At 42.4% G+C, this 21969-nt stretch overlaps 2 protein-coding genes across 3 annotated transcripts; one reads left to right on the top strand and one right to left on the bottom strand.

The window, feature by feature from the left end:
• Positions 1–327: 327 nt before the first annotated feature.
• On the top strand, positions 328–7105 carry smcr8b (Smith-Magenis syndrome chromosome region, candidate 8b). The gene is made up of 4 exons (XM_086082931.1): positions 328–855; positions 1636–2048; positions 3600–4835; positions 6659–7105. The coding sequence occupies exons 1-4, from the start codon at positions 640–642 to the stop codon at positions 7080–7082; spliced, it is 2289 nt and encodes a 762-aa protein (XP_085939057.1). The 5' UTR covers positions 328–639; the 3' UTR covers positions 7083–7105.
• An 846-nt stretch (positions 7106–7951) lies between these two features.
• Positions 7952–21779, bottom strand: LOC147169169 (uncharacterized). 2 transcript variants are annotated; one of them, XM_086084002.1, is made up of 25 exons: positions 21571–21779; positions 20887–21034; positions 20698–20806; positions 19761–19851; positions 18975–19125; positions 18792–18882; positions 18589–18714; positions 18428–18490; positions 18225–18347; positions 17052–17207; positions 15675–15728; positions 15345–15568; positions 15190–15269; positions 14179–14268; positions 14016–14093; positions 12795–12899; positions 12167–12284; positions 11973–12030; positions 10427–10650; positions 10281–10360; positions 9106–9192; positions 8875–8957; positions 8692–8796; positions 8499–8601; positions 7952–8296 (listed from the first exon to the last, which is right to left on the bottom strand). In XM_086084002.1, exons 1-25 carry the CDS (start codon positions 21676–21678, stop codon positions 8228–8230), a joined length of 2724 nt encoding a protein of 907 aa, XP_085940128.1. In that variant the 5' UTR covers positions 21679–21779; the 3' UTR covers positions 7952–8227. The 2 variants fall into 2 exon arrangements, with proteins under 2 accessions (XP_085940128.1, XP_085940129.1); XM_086084003.1 differs by having other exon boundaries at positions 8875–8961; positions 21571–21777.
• Between the last annotated feature and the right edge of the window lie 190 nt (positions 21780–21969).

Below are 21969 nucleotides of genomic sequence, written 5' to 3'. Positions count from 1 at the left end.
GCAGTTGTGTCGTAACTTTAATACTACAAAAATTATTTTAATAATGAAATGCGCACTTCTTAAACTCTTAAGACTTAAATATTCAAACCATAGTTGATATTACATGGATACAATTATTAGTATTTTTTTTTAAACACATACTACAGATAGTGACTGCATATACAGTATAATGTGTTATACCTGCCTTATATTCTATTATATACTATTTTTATTGATACATTTCAATGAATATATTTTTATTATTTAATAAATAAATGTAATTAGACAGTACTTTTTAAACAGATTTTATTCTGAAACGCGAGCGGATGTCACGGCTCTTGCGCAATCTTTTGCTTCTGACGTAAATAGTTATCGGTCATGAGCACGCGTAACTTGATTGCAGCACCAATTTGATTTTCGGTGAACATTTTGACACGCCAAAGTTTCCAAACCGCAGCCGTCACTCGTCACACTGAATAATTGTCACTTGAAGCGACTTTTTGTCCATTTTTTTCCTTCCCGGGAACAAAATAAAAAAAGGAAGTGAATCCCGGGAAGCGTGTGACTTACTTCTGTCAGCGGCGGTCACATGACTCTCGGTGTCAGCTGTTGCGATCTGACGTGGGCCGGAGAAGCTGCGAGCTTCGCGGGGGTCCGCCGATGATCTCGTCCCCGGACTTGCTGCTCTTCACCGGGCCGGAGGGCTTCGGCGACGGCGAGGCGGCCGCGGTGGGAGAGCGCGGAACGGCGTGGGGGCTTCTTCCCGAGGAGCTCTCCGTCCCGCCGCTCCCCTCCTTGGCCGCCGGCGACCACCCGTGGAGCTCCTTGGCGGGCTTTGACAAGGACTTCGTGCTGGTGGCCGAGTTCTCTGAGCAGGTCGGTGTTGATGACGAGGGGTTGTCCTGACTTCATTGGAAGAATGATTTCATAGATTGTATTTATTTATTTTTTGTTTGTTTTTTTTGGGGGGGGGGCTAATTTTCAAAATTTTGGTGATCAGATAAAGATGTCTATTTTTGTACCTATCTAATTTCATACATTATATTTAGCAATATGCTGTAGTTTTTCTTTAAAATATTTATATTATAGAACACATATATAACGTAATATTCATTATACACACGCATCTATGTATTTCATGTTTTTATTTATATTTTTAATTTTATGGAATGCATTTATAATGTACTGCATTAGTAATATATATTTTTTATTTCTCTTAATAGTGTAGAATAAATATTCCTGTAATTGAATAAATTTAAAAAAAATTAGCTACGTGAGAATACTACAAATTAATTTTGCTTATATTGTTTAATAAAATAAAATGTATTAGCAATTTTAGATCAACATTTGATTCTATAATTTCTGAAATACAAGATATAACATACATTTTGATTTACTTTACTGAGAAAAAAAAAATCATATATAGGTAATTGTTTTTGTGTTCAAATAATAAAATCTCCAAAAATACAATCTGATTCAACTGAAAAAACAATAACCTACTGAATAAACTATAGCTTTCATAAATTAAAATGATATTTTAGAAACATTTGAACTACACAAACACTATCATGAAATGTGCGCAATAAACTCCGCACATGTATTCTTATTAGTGTGCGTTTGTTGAGTAGTGATGTAGTACTGGCCAACGTCCACCAGGTGGGGCCCAAACCGGTGATGACCATACCCGACGAGGAGGGCGCGTCGGGCTCCCTGGACCTGAACCACTTCTCCGTGCGCATCATGTCTGTGGACTACCAGGCGTCGGGCCCCGGAGGTCCCGCCTCCACCGCCACCGGGCCTCGGCTCAACTTCCACGAGGACTCCGAGGTGGTCCTGGGCGATTCGGCCGATTGGGCCTTCGCGTACGTGCGCCACGTGACCCTCCTGGATCTGGCGGCCCGCGGCATGGTGCGTCCCTTCTGCATGGCCTACGTGTGCTCGCGGCAGGCCAAGATCATGGACAACTTCGGACGGCTGTCGGCAGGATTTCGCCGGGCGGCCGAGAGTCTCAAGACGGGAAACCGGCAGGCCTTCGCCTCGGAGCTGCACCGCAAGCTGCACCAGCTGCAGTAAGATCGTCCAAACAGCCGCTTGAGTTGTTAGCGAAGATTTCTTTAAATGCTAAGAGATGAGCATTCACAATTAGTGTATGTCAGAAACATTTTTCCGTGAACGCTGAGAGACAAGCATGGTCATTTTGTGCATGAGCAGTCTAGTTTTGTGTGAATGCTGCGAGTTGAGCATTTGTTTCGTGTGAATGCTGAGAGACGAGCATTGTAGTTGTGTAAATGCTGACAGACCAGCCTCTGGTTGTGCATGAATGCCGAGAGGCAAGCATTCTACGATAGTTACTGCACGTCTGAAACATTTTCGTGTGAATGCTGAGACAAGCATTCTAATTGTGTGTGAATGCTGAGAGACCAATCTCAAGTTTTGAGTGTAAGCTAAGAGACGACCATTCCAGATTTTTGGGGTAATGCTGAGAGATGAGCATTCTAATTTTGGGTACCTGAGACAAACATTCCAGTATGCTTAATCAGCACCATGAATGATTGTGTGAATGCTGAGAGACGAGCATTCTACTGGACAGTAGTCAGTGCGTGTCGTAAAAGTGTAGAGAGAGCGGTATTTTAGATCAGGTATCGTGCATCAGAACATTTCTGCGTAAATGCTGAGGCACAAGCATGCATGGGACGACCACCATTTTTGTGAGAGAGCTTACCATTCTAGTTTTTGTGTGAATGCTGAGAGATGAGCATTGCAGTTATGTGTAAATGCTGACAGACCAGCCTCGAGCTGTGCATGAATGCTGAGAGGCAAGCATTGTACAATAGTAACTGCATGTCTGAAACATTTTTGTGTGAATGCTAAGACAAGCATTCAAATTTTGTGTGAATGCTGAAAGACAAGTATTTCCGTTACGAATAACGTGCTGTGACCAACCTCAAGTTTTGAGTGAAAGCTGTGAAGACCATTCCAGATTTTTTTTGTAATGCTGAAAGATGAGAATTCTAGTTTTGTGTGAATGCTGAGAGACAAGCATTGTACAATAGTAACTGTATATAAAATATTTTGCGTGAATGCCGACATATCAGCATTCTCGTTTTTGGGTACCTGAGAGACAAGCATTCTAGTATGTTGAATCAGCATCATGAATGATCGTGTGAATGCTGCGAGACGAGCATTCTACTACACAGTAGTCACTGTGTGTCGTAAATGTGTCAGTAAAGTGAGACAAGCATTTTAGATCAGCTATCGTGCATCAGAACAACCGACTTTTTTTTTGGTGAGAAGATTATCATTCTAGTTTTTGCGTGAATGCTGAGAGACAAGTGTTGTACTATATACCGTAGTTACTATGTATGCTGAGATACGAGCATTGTATTATAGTACTCCTCTTTGCGTTGTAAATATTTTGTGTTAATGCGGAGTGAAAAGTAACATTCTAGGTACCGTGCATTAGAAAGCGTAGTGTGTGTAAATGCTGAGAGACAAGCATTCTCGTATCGAGTCGTGTGTCAGAGAATAAAGTCATTTTTTTAAACGTGGCGACAGTCCTGAGATACTAGAATTGTTACGTCATCTCTCAGCATTCACAAAGTGTCATGTGACTGTTTCAGGTACGAACGCTTGGCGCTGCTGCAGGCTGACGGCGTTGGCGGCGTGGAAGAAACGCGCGAGGATCTGGAGGCGGTGGAGCGAGCCATCGTGACGCACAAAGATCTCCTCCGCCAGGTTACTTCCTACCCCAACAGGAAGCTACAGAAGCCCGACTTCCTGCCCTACGAGCCGGCCGACGCCTCGATGGACGCCGCCGCCGTCCCGCCTCCTGCGCCCACCGCCCGCTGCGTCGAGTCAGAGCGTTGCCTGAAGCCAATACAGGAACTCTGCAATGACTACTTCCTGTCGCTGATGACGGAGCAGCTGTCGCAAACGGAGGCCCGCCTCCGTGGCGACGTTGCCGCCCTGCGCATGGCGAGCATCACGCGCTCGCTGAACAGGAAACTCGAACTGACCAGCTTCCTTTTTGAGCCGCCTGAGGATGATGAAGAGGAAGAGGAGAATAGAGAGGAAGTGGCGGCCAGGGAAACGGGAAGTCAGCCGAGCTCCGAGTCCTGCGCGGATGCGGGAGAAGAAGAAGTGGCGAGCGGCGAGATGACAGGAAGCATCAGCAGCGGGGACAGCATACAAGTGATCGCAACCGAGAGATCCTACCGGACGCTCGCATCCGCCGATGCAACTCTCACCTCGTCGCTCCTGCTCGCCGGGTCATCCGATGCAGCGCCTCTCATGGCTTCCTCGGACCCGGGACCTCGGCGCCTCAGGGTCTACGCCAGGAGGACCAACAGCGAGGACAGCATCGAGGTCCTCAGCACCACCGAGTCCATCGTGCCCGAAGACCTCGCCGCCATCACCGAGGAGGAGGAGCCTACTAAAGACGACAAAAGCGACACCGCGGCACGGAACGCCCGAGCAGGAAGTTGTCATCGGCTGCCCAATCTCCTGGCGGAGCGATGGTCTTCGCCACAGAGCGTGGACGAGGGGTCGTACGGCGGCGCCGCCGAGATGCGCTCGCCGCACCGGAGGGTCTGCGGAGCGGGCGGCGCCCCCTTGGACAAGCTGGGGCTGCGAGCGCAGCACTTCCTGAAGCAGAACTCCTTCTCTCAGCACGCCGTCTTCTGCCTGCTGAGCGGACGTCCGCTGGTGCTGCTCTCGGGAGACCGAAGCAAGCTGAGGCAGACGGTGGACGCCCTGGCGCTCTTTCTGCCGGCGCCCGCCGGCGCCGTGATGCCGTGTTTGAGCGCGTCGCTCCAGCTCAGCGACCTGCTCGCGTGGAGGCTGATTGGATTCCACAGGTAAGGCAAATCCACACTGCAGGCCATCATGCACAATTACCAAAAAAAAAAAAAAAATGTATATGTAAAAATACTTCCACTGTGAAGTGACACGCGCACAAAACATGACGGCAGAGTTTAACTTGCCGATTTTTTTTTCAAAATATTCTTTGGGGTGGGAACGTTGGAATTTCTGTCAACGTGTAAGGGTAAAAAAACATCTACCATAAAATATATATAGATTTTTTTAAATAAACTATTTGTAAGACTTCAATAGATTTTTATATCTTTAAAATGAAATGTACAATAAAATATAGTTTTTCATACTTTTAACAAAAAGGTGGGAATTTTTTTTTTTAGCTAATAGAAACATGGCTGCATCTTTTAGTCATTAATACATACATAATTTATTCATAAAATTCAGTAGTGATATTTTGTGATCAGGTAATTTTTCTGCCACTAGATGGCATAATTGCATTTGTAAAACTTTGACAGCTCAGTGCATTTTTCTTTCATTATTAAGAGCCATCTCATCTGAAATTCTGCATATTTAAAAAAAAATTGTAAAATACAACTTGACCCCAGTTTCCACAAATATATGCATTATTATGAAATTTATCACTGCTAGTTTTTGACGTACAGGATTTCCAAGTAAGGGGTGGTCATTAAATCGCACAGAAAAAAACTGAGTGGCGTTAAAAAAAACTTTAAATTAACACACTCATTTTGACACCCCTAAAAAATATATACATTATTATTTTTTTTTAAACACATCTTTAAACGAGCTTATATTAGTAAACAGGGCCCTTCATATAGGTCTCAGACATGACACATTTTTGCCAATTTCAGCAATTGTGTGCAACCAGAGTCAATATTTTCTTGATCAATTTAATTCCACATCATCTCCTTCCTGCCAGTTTTTTTTCTCCTCGCAATCTCGTTGAACAATTGTGATGTTTTTGTGATGAGCGCAATCTGAGTGCCCAAGTCACATCTAATACTTAACTCATTCACTCGCAGCCATCGTCACTGAAGCAACCCCCTTCGCTCCCGGCTTTTTTTTTTTTTACTGGATTCTGACTGATTTTGCAAGGCCCACAGAATATTGTGTTCTATTGCTATAAAAAACACAAAACTTACCAAAAGAAAGATCGGAGTCTCTTCTTTCATCAGGAAAAAAAAGTATATGTGTATCTGTTTCCGTTTTGCATCAATTAGAATATAGCTAAGTTTCATCAATAAGCTTTTTTCCAACATGGCCCTGGTAGATCTCTTATACTCTACTAGCACCTGCTGGCCGTTTTTTTGTAATAACTACCAATGCTTTAACCGTTCTTTGCAGTTGAGAGGCTGCATCAAAGCCTTCTGTATGCTCTAGCATAAATTATTTTTTATAAATACATCTTTGGGACACTGGTAACATTTAAATTAGAACGTATTTATTTTTTGGAAGAAAATGAGTTAAGTGATTTACGGCCACAAACAAAAGGCCTGGGTCTGGCTGGGGGAAAAATTTAATTGTATTCCTTACATCTACGAAGAAGAAAAAAATAAAATAAAATTCACACTGGCAAGAAAATCAGAATTGACCTGCAGCACCATGAAGAAAAACACATTTTAAGAAGTGTGCAAGTTGTGACCGAAATGAAGCTCACATCGACCTCAAATTTTGGCTTTAAAAAAACAAGCACTTTTTTCTTTATCTAACTATGAAATTACTTGAAATATTTATAAACACAGGCAGCTAACTAACCCTTGATGTTGTGGTTGGACTCACTTTGGGACTTGAAGCCGTAACCGTTTGTCATCCTGCCCTTTTTGGCACTGCCGTCTCCCGCGACCAGGTCTCCGTCCTCGGGCCCGCTTCACTGGCTGAGTCGCTACAGTCGCTACCTGGGCCTGCTGGACTTGGACCAGAGGACACTGCGCTGCCCGTCCTACTCTGGATCGCTGGTGGGCTCTCTGGTGGGCTCGGCGGTGCCCGCCGCCGCCTTCCTGCCGCACGTGCAGAGCGGCCTAACGGCGCTGGCCAATCGGGCGCTGCTCTTCACGTTCGCCCGGCGAGGAGACGAAGACGACGGGCCGGACGACGACGAAGACGACGACGACCTGAGTGTGATGCGCTTCCTGTCGGACCTCATCAAGCGGCGGCACGCCGGGCGCGGACCGTCGGCGTTGCGCTTCTCCTACGTGACGATGCACGTGCACAAAAACACCACTGCTGCTGGTGGGAAAGGGGTGGAACATTTCCGGGACAGCAGAAAATAAATTCTTCGCTGATAAACCTCCAATGTTGTATTTTCCACACCAAAAAAATAAATAAATTAAAAAAAATAAAAAAATAAAAAAAAAGGTGGGGGGCCTCGACCTCCCTCTCCTCAAAAATATTGTTTTAAAATGGTATTGGGGGTTAAAAATAAGTATGCAAGGGTACACTGTAGTACAGAAAACATGTTTATAATCGCCCCCCCCCCCCCCCCCCAAAAAAAAGAAAATAGGGGGAAAAAGTTTTTGAACATTAATCAAGGGCCTACTCAGTGTTGGCACGGCTCAGTTGCTCATCCCTGGTCGATATGATGCGCCTTGGAAATCATTAAAGTGATAAATGTTACTTGCTTTGGCCTGAGCACAAAAACAGCAAAGTGACTTTCAGCAATTAAAGGGATAACTTGACTCATTGAGCCGATTTCAGCAGTAAAATGTAAAAATTTTGTCCAGAATGAATTTGGTAACCTTCATTATTTTTCATGTACAATTAATACCTTTAAGTTAAAAAAAAAAAATTCCACTTGCTGTCGACTGAAGATGACATCACCTGTGCTGAGGAAGTAGGTAACGACTAATCTTTGCTGACCGAACCCAAAAAACAATGAGCAATGATTTGTCGTTACCTACTTCCTCAGCAAAGGTGATGTCATCTTCAGTCGACAGCAAGTGGAAAAATTATTTTTTGAAGTTATTAATTGTACATGAAAAATAATGTAGTCATCAAATTCATTCTGGACAAAATATTAACGTTTTACTTTTGAAAATGGCTCAATGAGTCAAGTATCCCTTTATTGGAGGGCAGAAGCCCCCCCCCAACAAATAATCCACAAATGTGAAGCGGCGTTATATTAAATTTAACAACAAATGTGTGCGGTTTGAACATGCTTTTAATATATTCAACTTTAACAAGTGGAAAAAACATTACAAAAATTAAAAAAGGCACAAAAGGTTGTAAAGATGCTGACAAATGGTCAACATTCTTGAGTAAAGTTAGCACATTCATGTCAAGTATTCACACAATTACAAACATACAACTAATATTTTGTACAGCCGACATTTTGTTCTCGATTTGCAGTTTGACAGGGTCAGTTTAAACGCAGTGTTTGTGTATGCAGCGCCCCCTGGTGGCGGTCACGTGACACGACTTACTGGTGCTCACTTGCTGGAAGGCGCCAGAAGGTGACTGATGGACTTGAGAGAAACAGAACCACTTCCTGATAACGAAAACAGGACGCGCTCAATGACGACACGCAACAACACACTGAATATGGGTCACACACACACACACACACACACACACACACACACACACACACACACACACACACACACACACACACACACACACACACACACACACACACACACACACACACACACACACACACACACACACACACACACACACACACACACCAGTTGTTTGACGCAGCTCTTGATGGATCGTCTCCATGATGGCGGCGTGGCATCCATCTTTGGGCAAGCATTTCCAGAACCAGTGCAGAGCCCACAGGCTCTTCTGACATTTGGAAACAGAACCAAACGTGTCCATTGTTGTCCATTGTTGTCCAAGCATGTGCATTGGAGTCATTGAAGACCTTTTTACTACCTCAAAGCAGCTGAGAATGGGGATGATGGGCTTGAGAGCAGGATGGAGGATGATCTGCCGTAAAGCTTTGGTGACCAGCAGCAACATGGCCTGATGCACGTGCCACTGTGACAAACACACACACACGTTAATGCATGCACATTAGTAAGATGGATGCCACGTGTGTTGTGTTGACGTTGGTACCGGCAAAAAGTGCTGTGGAATCTCAAAGTCGGGGACGAAGCCCTTGGTGAAGGACAGCAGAACAGAATCCACAAATGTGACGGCTTCCTGACGCAGAGACGGAAATGCTTCAGTTCATCTCTCACAAAAAAGTCACATCCCAACACATACACAAACAAAATGGAACCTCCGTCACACGCACAACAGCCCACGCCCACAACAAACCAAACAATACATACAAAAAAACCATACTTGCAAGATGTCCGGACTTGGTTCTGGGATGCTTTCGAGTGAATCTGTTACATTGACCACATTGAGCAGACTGATCCAACACTGGCTCTGGACAACACACCAACACATGTACACACAAAGTTAAAACAAACGTTGACCGGGTTTTGGAGGTGAACGGATGAAAACAGCAGTGCCTTGAGTGATGACACGGGAAAGGCGCTTTGAGATATGAGCGTCGTCACTAGTGATAGACCGATATGGCTTTTTCAAGGCTGATACCGGTTATTAGTAGTCAAGGAGGACGATAACCGATATTTCAAGTCAATATTCATTTGTAATAAAAGAGAAAATATTAGTGCCAAAATTAAAAAACTTTTTTTTTTTTAACTATATTGACAGCTTTGCTTAATTAAAAATTATTTTAAAAAAGGCCGGGAGTGTCCATGGTCATCAGCATGTGTGAAGCTAAATTAAATACTAAACAAGTAAATATTTACTTAAAGTTTTCTACTGTAAAGACAGTTTTCCAAAATGTCTTTATTCTAACTTTTTTTTTTTTTTAATCAAAAGTGTAGGGAGTTCCCAGTGCCAGCATCATATTTTTTTTGTTATAAAGATGAAATTTAAATTGATTCTTAAATGAGAACTTCTTGTATCTCACTGTTCAACAAATGCATGAAAATGTAGCTAATTTGGGGTTTGTGAAAGGTCTCAAAAGATCTTTGCAGACTGTTTAAAATGTCTTTGCGACCAGTAAAAACTGTCTGTGAACATCTTACAAAAATCCTGATGAAAACCCTAAATTCACTACATTCGCAAGCATTCACTGCTCAGTGAGATACCAACTTTATCGGCCTTCAGATTCATAAAAAGACAGATGTCGATATTTGTCAAACCGCCAAATATCGGCGGCGATATTTGTCAAACCGCCAAATATCGGCGGCGATATTTGTCAAACCGCCAAATATCGGCGGCGATATTTGTCAAACCGCCAAATATCGGCGGCGATATTTGTCAAACCGCCAAATATCGGCGGCGATATTTGTCAAACCGCCAAATATCGGCGGCGATATTTGTCAAACCGCCAAATATCGGCGGCGATATTTGTCAAACCGCCAAATATCGGCACCGATAATCGGTCTATCCCCAGTCGTCACGGGACGAATGAAACTCTTATCTGAAGAGTTGCAACTTACGCTGCTGTAGCAGGCCGGGTAGTTTTGGAAGACTTTGAGTGCAAAGTGCACCAATTGTGGACGGCTCAGCGGTGCATCACCTGAACACACGCAGGTCAATGTTGAAGGACGCAAGAAAGGGTTATGGGGCACACACACACACACACCTTTATTGTTGTTGCCGCCGTCGTTATGGGCGCAGAGCTCCCGTTTGCGGGAGCCGCCCATCTTGGGCGCCATGATGGAGGCGAGCAGGCGGAGGAAGAGCGGGAAGGTTTGTGGCGTGGGGACCGCGGCAAGGCCTTTCTTTGGGAAGAACATCCTCAGCGCGTCACCCATTTGGCCCTCCACGCACAGCAGGAACGGCAGGAGGTCCTTCAGATGCAAAAGCCTAAAAAAATTAATAAAAAGCGACAAATAATGTAAAATCCCCTTAATATTATGATTATTATTATTATAGAGGCACGATAATTATCGGCCAATTTGACGTCATACAGACAAACCAGACAATGAAATCAGTCGATAATTGTCTATACATATTGGCGGATTTCTTTGTCCTTTCGAAGTATGTTTCTTTCAATTTGACGTCATACAGACAAACCAAATAATAAAGAAACGCGTCGATAATTATCAGCAAATATCGACCAATTAGACGTCACAAGAAATCCACTGATATAAATAGTCTTGCCACGTTGGTCCATCTGTTGTGGCTCAAGTTGTGCCCAACTCCTCAACCCCTCCCCTCTCTCCTACAGTGGTGTCGCGTATTTGTGATGTCATAATGTGCGTGACCGAAGCTGCATCACGGCGACACGGCAGTCGCCAGTGTGGGCTTTCTTTACCGTGTCTGCCCTAAACGTTACCCTGGCAATTTTTTTGTTGCGGACTTGGGGTGACCGAGCTTTCTGCACAGCAGCTCCTAACTTCTGGAACTCTCTTCCAAAACACATCCGTGACTGTACTGACAATACCCTCTTTTAAATCTCACCTCAAAACCCGCCTTTTTAGAACTGCTTTTAATCTCTGATTATTGTCCTTTGTCTTGTTTCTTCTGAGTTTAATTTACATGATGTATTGTTGAGATGTTTCTTTTAGTTGTGCATATTTCAATTTTTCTCTTAACTAGTTTTTACCAGTTTTTTTGTAAAGTGTGAGTCTTTTGAAAAGCGCTACAAATAAAATGTATTGTTATTATTAAAACACGACGCATGAACGCTACGAGGCTTACCTTTGCTTTCTTTATAGGCGTTTCACATTCTCGCCGCCATTCTACGTCACCGCGCACTGAATGCGTTGCGGCGTAAATAATAATGTCCAAATAAAGTTTCTACAAAATGTGATAAACAACAGCGTGGAACATGTAAAGTTCTATATTAGTTTTATCTAATGATTCGATAGTCAAACACTTGCAGCAAATGCAACCTACTGTATGTGTTCATTCCAAACAGACGAAATGTCTTGACAATAAATGGCCCCAAATAGTAGTGATGGCAAAATGAAGCTTCATGAAGCTTCATGAAGCATTTGCGATATTTTTTGACTCCTCTAGATGGTGCTCTTGGTTTAAAGATAAAAGCAAGTGCAATGAAAATGGATTACATTTGCATTGCATCTTTGAATCATGAGTGCCATCTAGAGGAGTCAAAAAATATCGCAAATGCTTCATGAAGCTTCATTTTGCCATCACTACCAAATAGTATGAAGAGCACTTACGGGTCCCAGTTCCCGATAGTGGGCCACACAACGTGTACGCTGGACTGCTCACCGCTCGCTTTCGTTGAGAGGGGAAAAAAAAAGAGACGCGAGAAGAGCCACAAGTCAGAGATCCGACCCAAATCAAGCAATTTCCTCAAGGGGGGGGGGGGGGGGGGGGGCGTTCTTGTCGGGTTCCAGTTGTGTAATCCCACCTGCTCGCTTCTCCAGCTCCCAATAGAGCATGCGCTTGACGGCCATGTGATGTTCTTTGCCAGGCGACATGTCACTCAAATATCCGGTCCAAAACCAGTGGAGAGCCCACACGTTCTTCTGCCATACAAAAATCCACAGTCATCATCACACATTCACAAAAAAGGACTAAATCTGCTTAAGCAAATGAAGCAACACCATTTTTTTTACCCAAGCAAAAAAAAAAAAAAAAAAAAAAAAAAAAAACCGTGGGTATTTTAAGAAAATAGTTATATTTATTACAGCTTGAAAAAAGTCAACATGACTTGTTTTTAGTCTAAAAAATACAATTTTAAAGACCGCTGTGGTTAACACGGGCCTAGTATTTTCTTATTTTTTTTAAAAAAAAACCTTACAGGTACATTTAAGTAAAAAGTTCTTGTTCTGTTGGCACATAATTTTGCTTATCTGAACATTTTCTTATTTTACTATATTTTTTTCTCAAATTTTCTACTATCCCTTTTTTTGCAGTGAAAAGTCAGTTTACATGTCACGTGCAATTTACAAAATGGCAGCATCTCTACAACACGTTGCTCCATCCTGTTGGCCACGGATGCGAACGTACTCGATAAGACGCATTGTTGTTGCTACCTCAAATGTGCAGAGCAGCGGGATGATGGGACTCATGCAAGGTTGAAGGATGTCGGGACTCAAAGCGCCAATGACCAGCAGCAGCACGGCTTGATCTGGGAACGCCTGCCGTCACAAACACATGCAATGCGACTCACTCGTGAGGAGCAACTGTTTCTGAGAGTCTCCATCAAGGTTATAACTAAAATTGAAAACCAAAATCTCAAACTATTATAACCCTATCTCTTATGGAGGTAAATATGGTGCAAAACTAACTTGTGCAAAAATTTGTACCTGTAGAAAAAAAGTCTAAATTTGTATCTGTAAAAGTCGTGATTTGTATCTGTAAAAAAAATGTGCGCCTGTAAAAAAAAAAATTGTGTCTGTAAAAGAAATTTGTACCTGTAAAAAAAAAATGTGTATGTGTAAAACAAATTTGTATCTGTAAAAACAAATTTGTACCTGTACAAAAACTATAAATTTGTATCTGTAAAAGTTGTGATTTGTACCTGTAGAAATGACAACTTGTAGTCAAAGAAGTCGCCACTAGGAGTCACAAGTGGGTTTTCTGCTGCAGTATTGAAGTATTCTTAATATCGGACACATCGTCGCCAACCAACATACATATATGTAGAATACTTCAGTCGACTGAAGTATTCTTAATATGTATGTTGGTTGGCGACGATGTGTCCTGCTTGTATCCTTCCGCGAGTCCCGCCACCGTCGTTCGCTAAACCAATGAGGTTGCGCTCCAATCCGCTCAAATCCTTCTCACTTGATTGGTCAAAACAACCCTTCATTCACCAGAGCCCGCCCCCTTCTTTACAAGTACAAATCACGGCGCTCTACAAGTACAAATGAGTTTTGCTCCATTTGTAGCGCGACAAATGGGGCAAAACTCACGTCACTGAACAGCAGCAGAAAAACCACTTGTGACTCCTAGTGGCGACTTTTTTGACTACAAGTTGTCATTTCTACAGGTACAAAAAAAAATTTGTACAGATACAAATCATGACTTTTACAGGTACAAATCAGTTTTTTAACACATACACATTTTTTTTTTTACAGGTACAAATTTCTTTTACAGACACAAAAAATTTTTTTACAGGCGCACATTTTTTTTACAGATACAAATTTAGACTTTTTTCTACATGTACACATTTTTTGCACAAGTTAGTTTTGCACCATATTTACCTCCATAGTATCTACCTGTGATGTCTGTCTATAAGTGTGCGTCCTTACCGACACAAAGTGCTGCGGGACTTGCAGTTTGTCACTGGATTTATCTTTCAGAATTAATCGGACCGTGTGTAAAGCTTCCTGGTTGAAGAGAAAGAAAACCCGATGAATCAGAGAAATGAAAAATAAAATGAGTTTTATGGCAAACCGTATGAAGTGGACATACTTGTAGGAAGGCCGGGGTGGGTGCAGGGAGACCGGCGGGCGCCCGGTGGGTCACGTGGACGATTTTCAGCAAGTTGCTCCAAAAGACGGACTAGGTGAAGTGTGTGTGTGTGTGTGTGTGTGTGTGTGTGTGTGTGTGTGTAAAATGTCATGTTTATAAAGACAACAACAGAGAGCGTTCGGGATCAAGATTCACATTTAAGGATAATCAACACCTTAACATCACATCTAAAAGGCCGTTTAATGACCTGCGGACATCCGGAACGCCAAGCGTGGGACACGCGTAAATAATAGACCGTTGGTTTAACTCCCGAGAATCTGCGCCAGCCATAAATGATCGAATAAAAAATTCCAGGACATGCGACGAGGCCCACGTACGTCACCCTCCCGGCTTTAACGGTAGAAACGCGTTTTGTGCGCTCCCGGCCTTAATGGGTTAATCCAATCTTTTAAATCTTTATTAACAGCAGTTTATTAACATGAACAGTTATTTAAATCATGAAGAAGATTGGCCCAATTCTCAGCATGTCGAGTTAAGTAAGAACATTGGATTTCTTGATTGCTGCAAGTTGTTTTCAAGACGGTGCTAAAATAAAGCAATCCATTGGCTGTTTTTCTTAACTTTACAGCAAAAAAAATGACAGAATTTGAGAATATCTTGTCCTTCCACTTGGTGTTCCCTTTACAATTGCACTTAAAAAAATAAATAAGTGGGAGCCAAACTGGGACGAATCTACGGGTAACTCACAATTCGATTCCTCACGACATCGGCTTACATTTTAAATTCAGTGTAAAACACCGGTTTCAACTTCTCCTACAAGAATACGTTTACAAAAACATTTAAAACTAACCAATCTCATTTAGCACAACTTGTATTTTAATACTTAAAAGGGGATGTAAGGACACTTCAATGTCACCGGTTTTGCACAAAAATATTCAAGCACCCAATATTGGTCTTCATTCAGAAAAAACGGGATGGCGTGTGACCCGCTGAAGCTCGCGGCACACTTACATTCGCGTAGACGTGCGGGCAGCACTTGTTGACCTTGAGAGCAAAGCGGACCAGCTGCAAACGTGGCAGCGGCGTCGCACCTAAACCAGAGAGAAGGGTTCAACTTTGATGGAGAAGGATACCGAAAAATCACACGGATGGCGCGATTTCCTCACCTTGAATGGCGCACCACCGGTTGCCGGCAACGCAGATCTTCCCCGCGCGGCTGACTGTCAGCTTGGGCGCCGTGGCCGTGTCCAGCACGCGCAGGTACATCCAGAAGGTGTGCTGGTCGATGCGCGAGGCGTACCTGCTCGACTCGAAGAAGGCGGACAGCGCAGGGATGAAGTTGCCCCCCAAGCACATGAACAAAGGGGCGCGGTCCTTCAGCGGCAGGAAGCTGGCCCGAGAAGCAGAAGCGGGAAGGGGGGGGGGGGGGGGGTTGTTGTCACAGCGCCATCTAATGGTGAGTGGCTGGTAGGGCACACGCACACACACACACTCACCGATTGATCTGGTTCGTCCGCACGACTCGTACGTAGCGACTCAACTCTCGGAACCTGCAAGACATTTGTGGTAACAATTAACTGCTTGCAAGTTTCTAATTGGCTAAAAAGGTAAGCCTTCCCTTTCACTGGAGCAAATTAAACAAGGACCACCTCAAGGCATTTGCTCTCAAAAACATATAAATACGTTCTATTTTAAATGTTTTAAGTGCCCCAAAAACGTATTTATACGTTTTTTTTATGTTTGTGCCTCTCAACTGCAGAGAACGGTTGAAGAAATGGTAGTTATTACAAAAACGGCCGGCAGGTGGCAGCAGAGCAAAAGAGATCAACCAGGGCCGTGTTGGGAAAAAAAAGCTAATTTACCAAGCGTTCTAAACAGATTTGAAAATAATGATGAAACTTAGCTATATTCTAATTGCGGCAAAACGGAAACAGATGGAAACGTACTTTTTTCCTGATAAAAGAACACACTCTAATCTTTCTTTTGGTAGGTTCCATGTTTTTATAGCAATAGAACACAAGATTCTGTGGGCAAAATCCAGTAAAACAGCCGGGAGTGAAGAGGGCAGCTTCAGCGAAAATGGCTGATGGAGTTAAAAATAGCGACACTGCCAGGTGGAAAGATATATTTTTACAAATCCATACTATTGTTCAGTCGTCACATGGCTGTATTATTTTTATTTTACAGATTAGCCAATATAAAGAGACAGTGGGGAGAATTTGGGATTTTTATAATGTTAATTTATTTAAAAATAAAAACACTATTTCATTTCAATATCATGCAAAAGAAAAATATGTTCCATCACATCAACGCACTCTTTTTTTTTTTTAATACAGTAATCATGGCTTAGTAATTGCTCGTTCGATGACAAGGTCCCACGACACGACATCATCTTTGGCATTGCTAGCACTGCTCCTCGCAAATTTCTCAGTTGGTCACAACGCACAGGAATTGCTTGACCATATTTGCTAATGCATAGAGTCGTTTCATATGATGTGACCCGAGATATATTTACAAAATATTTTACTGCAACAAGAACTGTCTGCAACAAAACAGCTCAATTGTTTGCTACAACTTAAAAAGAAGACATTATTTTTGCTCAACGCTTATAGTGACGCCTCCAAACCTTTGGAAAAGTAAAGCTTCACAGCCTGCCTAGCATCATGTTCAATCAAGTAAGGCTTCTAACTACCTCGGATTAGGTTCCCAACTGTCAACACCGAATACGGCATTGCTGCACTGAACTGACTTTTAGTGGGACACAATCTCGCAAACCCGCTGACGTGCCGCCCCATTTGAAAACCACCGACCTCGCGTGTCGTCCTCGTGCCGACTGAGCCTAAGCATCAATGGCGTGCGTTTCCAGCGTGTACCTGTTCTGGTCCAGCAGTCGCTGCACCCTGAACAGAGCGACTTCAATGTCCTCACACAGCGTGTCCTTCTTGCCTCTGTTGGTGCGCACGCCGTCAACGTTCTGTCCCTTCAACACGGACACCAGCAGGATGTCCTCCCACGGGCGCACGTCCAAACTGAGACAATCACACGAACACTTCATGCCAGTGCATTGATCGACAGGAAAAACCACATCGTATCTGGTATCGGCCCCGCTCTTGTAGCTGTTTTTTTGGTGAGGAAGTGAAGGCTGAAATGGTCATTTTGCATTTATTGAGCGCCACAAGGAGTTCTTTGTATGTTATGTAGTATATCGTGATTGATTACTTGCGAATGGAGAACGTGAAACAGGAAACGGAAATACAGCGCAGCCTTCCAAAATAAAGGATACATTTGACTTGTGCCATATTTTGAGGTTAAATAGGTCTGCATGGGGCCCAAATGTGTCGTCCGATTTCATGAATAAAAAATTAGGACGGACGAAATGATTATTGCTCGTCATTATTACGCGCTGGTGACCTAATCAGGCCAAGCGGCAAACAAACAACAACTCCTTAATGACAATTTGCATGTAACTGTCGGTAAGAACACAACAGCTCCGAACGTGCTGAGCTTACCAAAACGAAAGTCTATCTTGCGTTCACGGCCGGTCCAGACTATGGGAGACTACCCAACAAGGGTTGCTACAGAATGCTAGTAGTTTTTTAAATCAAAACAGAAAATGTTACGTCATGTAAGCAGATATAATTTTACTTTGCCTACACTTTAGAATGTGTGAGTTTACTGACTGGAGATCGCCATGTTTTCCTTTTTTTTTTTAATATATGTAATATGTATATATTGATAAATGCGGCGTTTAAAAAGTGCAGTTTACATGTCATGTTGCATGCAACATGAAAAGTTGGATATGTTGAAGTGGTAAATTTTAACTAATTGTAGTAGAAAAAAATGATATTAAGGCTTCATTTGCCTTTATTTTAAAATCCTGTAATCTATAATAAATCTGATATTGTTTATTATAATTACATTTTTGTTGAGTTAAAAAATTCATTGAAAAGCACCTTGGGGGGAAAAAAAAAAATCACATATATCACAATTATATTATTTTCCATAATCGTTCAGATAATCTGGAACACAAAATCACACAAACACACCTGAACTTGATGTGATGCAGCTCAGGTGGGAAATTTAAATTCCTGTAAAAATCCTGCAGCTTTTTTATGAACTCGGGTGTGAAATCATCCATGACCATCTGCCGCTGCAGCGAAGACAGCAACCTGTCATACGCAAATCACACGTGTGAGCGCGCACACACATTTGCATGCACACTTAAATGGGTCACACAAGCAAATGCTACCTGTGCACCAACATCCATTTGTCCGCCGTGGCAGTGGTGGCGAGCAACACCGAGCAGCAAATCCTAAACAGAAAGTAAGAAAAGAAAAAAAAAGATTATACATGTGCACACGACAAAAAGAACACACGTTAGTGTATACACACACACACACAACCACACACCCTTGTGTGTAGAAAAGTTGAAAGAACTCCTCAGCTGCCGCCAGCCTCATGATGGCCGCCGCTCGGCCATCTTGTTGGTCCGCTGTGTTCAAGAAAGCCGACACGTACTCATAGGCGGGCGTGCAGCTGCGGGAGAGAAAACAAAACTGCCGTCTGCTTAGAAAAGGCACGCGGCGTTATTAAAAAAGGTGCGAGCGACTCACTCGTAAGAGACGCCGTCACCCGGACACTTTCTGGCCGTCAAGGACGCCATCCGAAGCCTGAGCTTCTCTTTGAAGCTGCACACCATGGACTCTGGCGTGAGCGATTACGAATGTTATTATCGGGCGAGAGGAAGGGGGGGGGGGGGGGGGGTAGGGGGGGGGGACGGTCAAGTTTGCAGGTACCCGCTTGTCGGAGGTGGCTGTCGACCTCAGACAGCGCGACCTTGAAGGGCGCCAAGTGGCCCAGCAGTGTGTCGTTTCTCACACCGTTCCACAAGTTGCTCTTCTTGTGGCTGTTGCAGTGGCACACGCCGCGAAGATGCCACTTTGCACACTTGGGTTTTGGTTTTATTGAACATATAAACATAAAGAAAACACATTATAAGTAAAAAATAATAATAATAATAATAAAAAATAATAATAATAAAAAATAAAAAATAAAAAATAAATAAAAAAAATAAAAAAATAAATTAAAAAAAAATAAATAAAAAAAGAATAGGAAGAAAGAAAAGAGTTTATATGTTCAAAAGGGGTAGGAGGAAATTAAAAACATTTCTGGTTGGACCCCTTATTCGTTTTTCATGTTGATAAACTGATAAGGTAATGTATAAACCTCGTCATATATACAAGTGCACATTTGCCAGCAACATCTGTACATGAAATTCATAGGCACATACCATAATACATTTGTGAACCATATCCTCATACTCGCATATACAATTTTCATGACACTCATACCGATAACATTCCTGCCATCTTGTGGCAATGTGCCATCTATTGAACATGGCATCAAACGCCTGCAGACTTTTGCTATTCGTTACACTGCTCTGTCCCTCTTCCCTACGAAAAGCTGACGAACATCAGATCCTGCTTCTTTTACGACCCCGAACAAGTGCTGAGTTTTGAGCAAGCGGGAAACAATTTGAATTCTCAAAGTGCCACTGCACAACTCGAGACGCCATCACATACCTTGGCTGCCAGTTTGTCGCAGATGTAACAAAAGCACTGGTCACACAGAAGCTGGTTCCCGGACACGGGCTCTTCATGCTCGTCTGTCGCTCTGCGGGACAGAAGTGACCGTGTTGATGGTCAGTTATGACATTCTCGTTTGCGACTTAATGAGGCTGGTGTCAGATGTTTGCATTATGTGTGCTCAAAGTAGACGTTTAGTTTGCTTTACCTTCATTTTTGCAACATTAGCATTTCCTCCATTTCAACACAGTTTCCAAACAGAGGACTAGAAAGTTAGTTAGGGCTGCACAATTACGGCCAAAATTGTAATGATCATGATTACTTTGATAGATATTGTTATCGTGATCAGTCATCACAGTTATTTATCATGTCAGAGAAAACATCTATATTTTTTATGCACGAGTGCAGTTAATCTAACAATAAATGTACTATTGTTTCTGAATAAATGAAAACAATTTCAAATGTGATTACTGTTTTAAAAACTATTATCTATTTCAATATTATAATATTGATATATGGTTCAGTTAATGCTTGGATCCGTAAACATTTTAATTTTCTAGTTTAAAAGAAGACACTTGCAAATGTCAGAATATTTAATAATGAGAAGCTGAAATTCCTGCATTACAACAATTTTAAGGAAAATGTGTCTAAATGATTATCACAAGTCATCCATTCAAAATTCAATATGTGGTCAACTAATCGTTGCACTTATACATGATAATTAAAAATGCTATTTATCATGATCTCACTAAGTAAATATGCCATTATGTTGTTTAACAACACTTGCCATGAATCCCGAACAAGTCGTGACAAACAGTACACACCGTAGCCACACGTTTGTTTTTAATTGGTGCTTTAGAAACTCCACTGTATTGAACTGGGTAGAAAAATCAATCAAGTACTAGAAACTGCTGTATAAAACTAAAGGCCTCACGTGAAAGGATTTTTGGGGCAGTCGAAGCGTGCATGGGGCAACAACTCAGCCGGACGGGAGAAGGTGACCACTAGGTCCTCGTCCAACTTACTGGGAGACAGAATACACTCTAAAAAGACACATAATAACGCTGTGTTTATTTGGTGCTCAAAAAAAAAAGTACAGATAACAAAATGGAGGTTGGCTCACCCTTCTGTGGCACATCTTCCATCTCCATGAGGATGAGTGACGATTCGTAGCTGGATTTGTCCCGGGTGTAGTCTTTTTCTTCTTCATCATCATCATCGCTGATGAGGATAATGCTGCCATTTTCCACAGCTGTGCACATCATGAAAGTCTGGGAAAACATCAGACGTTTAAAATGAGAAAACACAGTCGATTATTATAGCAGTCCTACTCGACATAACATATGGAGACAGTCTTGCAAATGACCCACTGAGACCAAAGCAAGCAAAAACGGAATAACTTACTTCCAGTTCCAACATCTTATCTTTGTGAAGGTTAATTATATGCAAGGACGGCTACAAAATGAATGAATTAGTTGTCTCGCATTGACTCAAAATGGGAGCGGCTGTATGTTTTATGCCAGGGCGTCAAAAGATTGTTGTAGCCAAAATCGGCCCGTGGCGTAATTTTATTAATTTTTTTTAAAATGGAGGATCGCTGATTTTTCGAGGCGACGACTTAAGTTAGGTTTTAAACAAACGACAAATTGACAACACACCGAATTGCGAAGCTAAAAAGCTTTTAAAACCAAACACTTTTCTTGTCACGACTCAAAGAATATAACACCTTCTCTTAGATTATGGAGCAATAGAAGTGCTTAGAAATCGAGAAAATGTGAAGTCGAGAAAATGAGAGTTTGGTCCTTACCGGTGTTGGCCAAACATTCGACTGGATTGATTTGCCGCGCGGCTTGCAAACGCACAACACACATCCGGCTTCTTCTTCTTCGGTATTTAAATGATCGGCGGTTGACATCTATTGCGTTGCATTACTGCCACCTGTCGGTTATTGTGCGCTCTACAATAAATCTATTGCAATCTACTCTCTTGGTATCATTATCAAATTTGTTTCATAAATCTTGATATCTCACTCCCTTTCCCATTATCCCACACTCTAAAACGCCTTTTATTATTTCACCATTCATTCCTGGTGTCTTTATTCCTTCAATCAATTAATTTCCTTGCTTTTCCTCAGTACATTTTGTGCACCATTTACAGCTAAAGAGGAGTGTATATATATATATATATATATTTGTGGAAGGGCTCA

The sequence above is a fragment of the Leptonotus elevatus genome, chromosome 8 (assembly GCF_054856555.1).
Source record: "Leptonotus elevatus isolate MCC_2025b chromosome 8, RoL_Lele_1.0, whole genome shotgun sequence".
Classification (NCBI taxonomy): domain Eukaryota; kingdom Metazoa; phylum Chordata; class Actinopteri; order Syngnathiformes; family Syngnathidae; genus Leptonotus; species Leptonotus elevatus.
Note: the sequence above shows the minus strand (reverse complement) of the source record. Positions and strands in the feature narration are given on the sequence as shown.

Coding starts and splice junctions, on each gene's coding strand:
- smcr8b (XM_086082931.1), top strand. CDS start 640: ATGATCTCGTCCCCGGACTTGCTGCTCTTCACCGGGCCGGAGGGCTTC. Junction 2,049..3,599: donor CGCAAGCTGCACCAGCTGCA/GTAAGATCGTCC, acceptor TGACTGTTTCAG/GTACGAACGCTTGGCGCTGC. Junction 4,836..6,658: donor AGGCTGATTGGATTCCACAG/GTAAGGCAAATC, acceptor TCCCGCGACCAG/GTCTCCGTCCTCGGGCCCGC.
- LOC147169169 (XM_086084002.1), bottom strand. CDS start 21,678: ATGTCAACCGCCGATCATTTAAATACCGAAGAAGAAGAAGCCGGATGT. Junction 9,193..10,280: donor ACCCGGCCTGCTACAGCAGC/GTAAGTTGCAAC, acceptor TGTGTTGTCCAG/AGCCAGTGTTGGATCAGTCT. Junction 8,297..8,498: donor AGAGCTGCGTCAAACAACTG/GTGTGTGTGTGT, acceptor TTTCGTTATCAG/GAAGTGGTTCTGTTTCTCTC.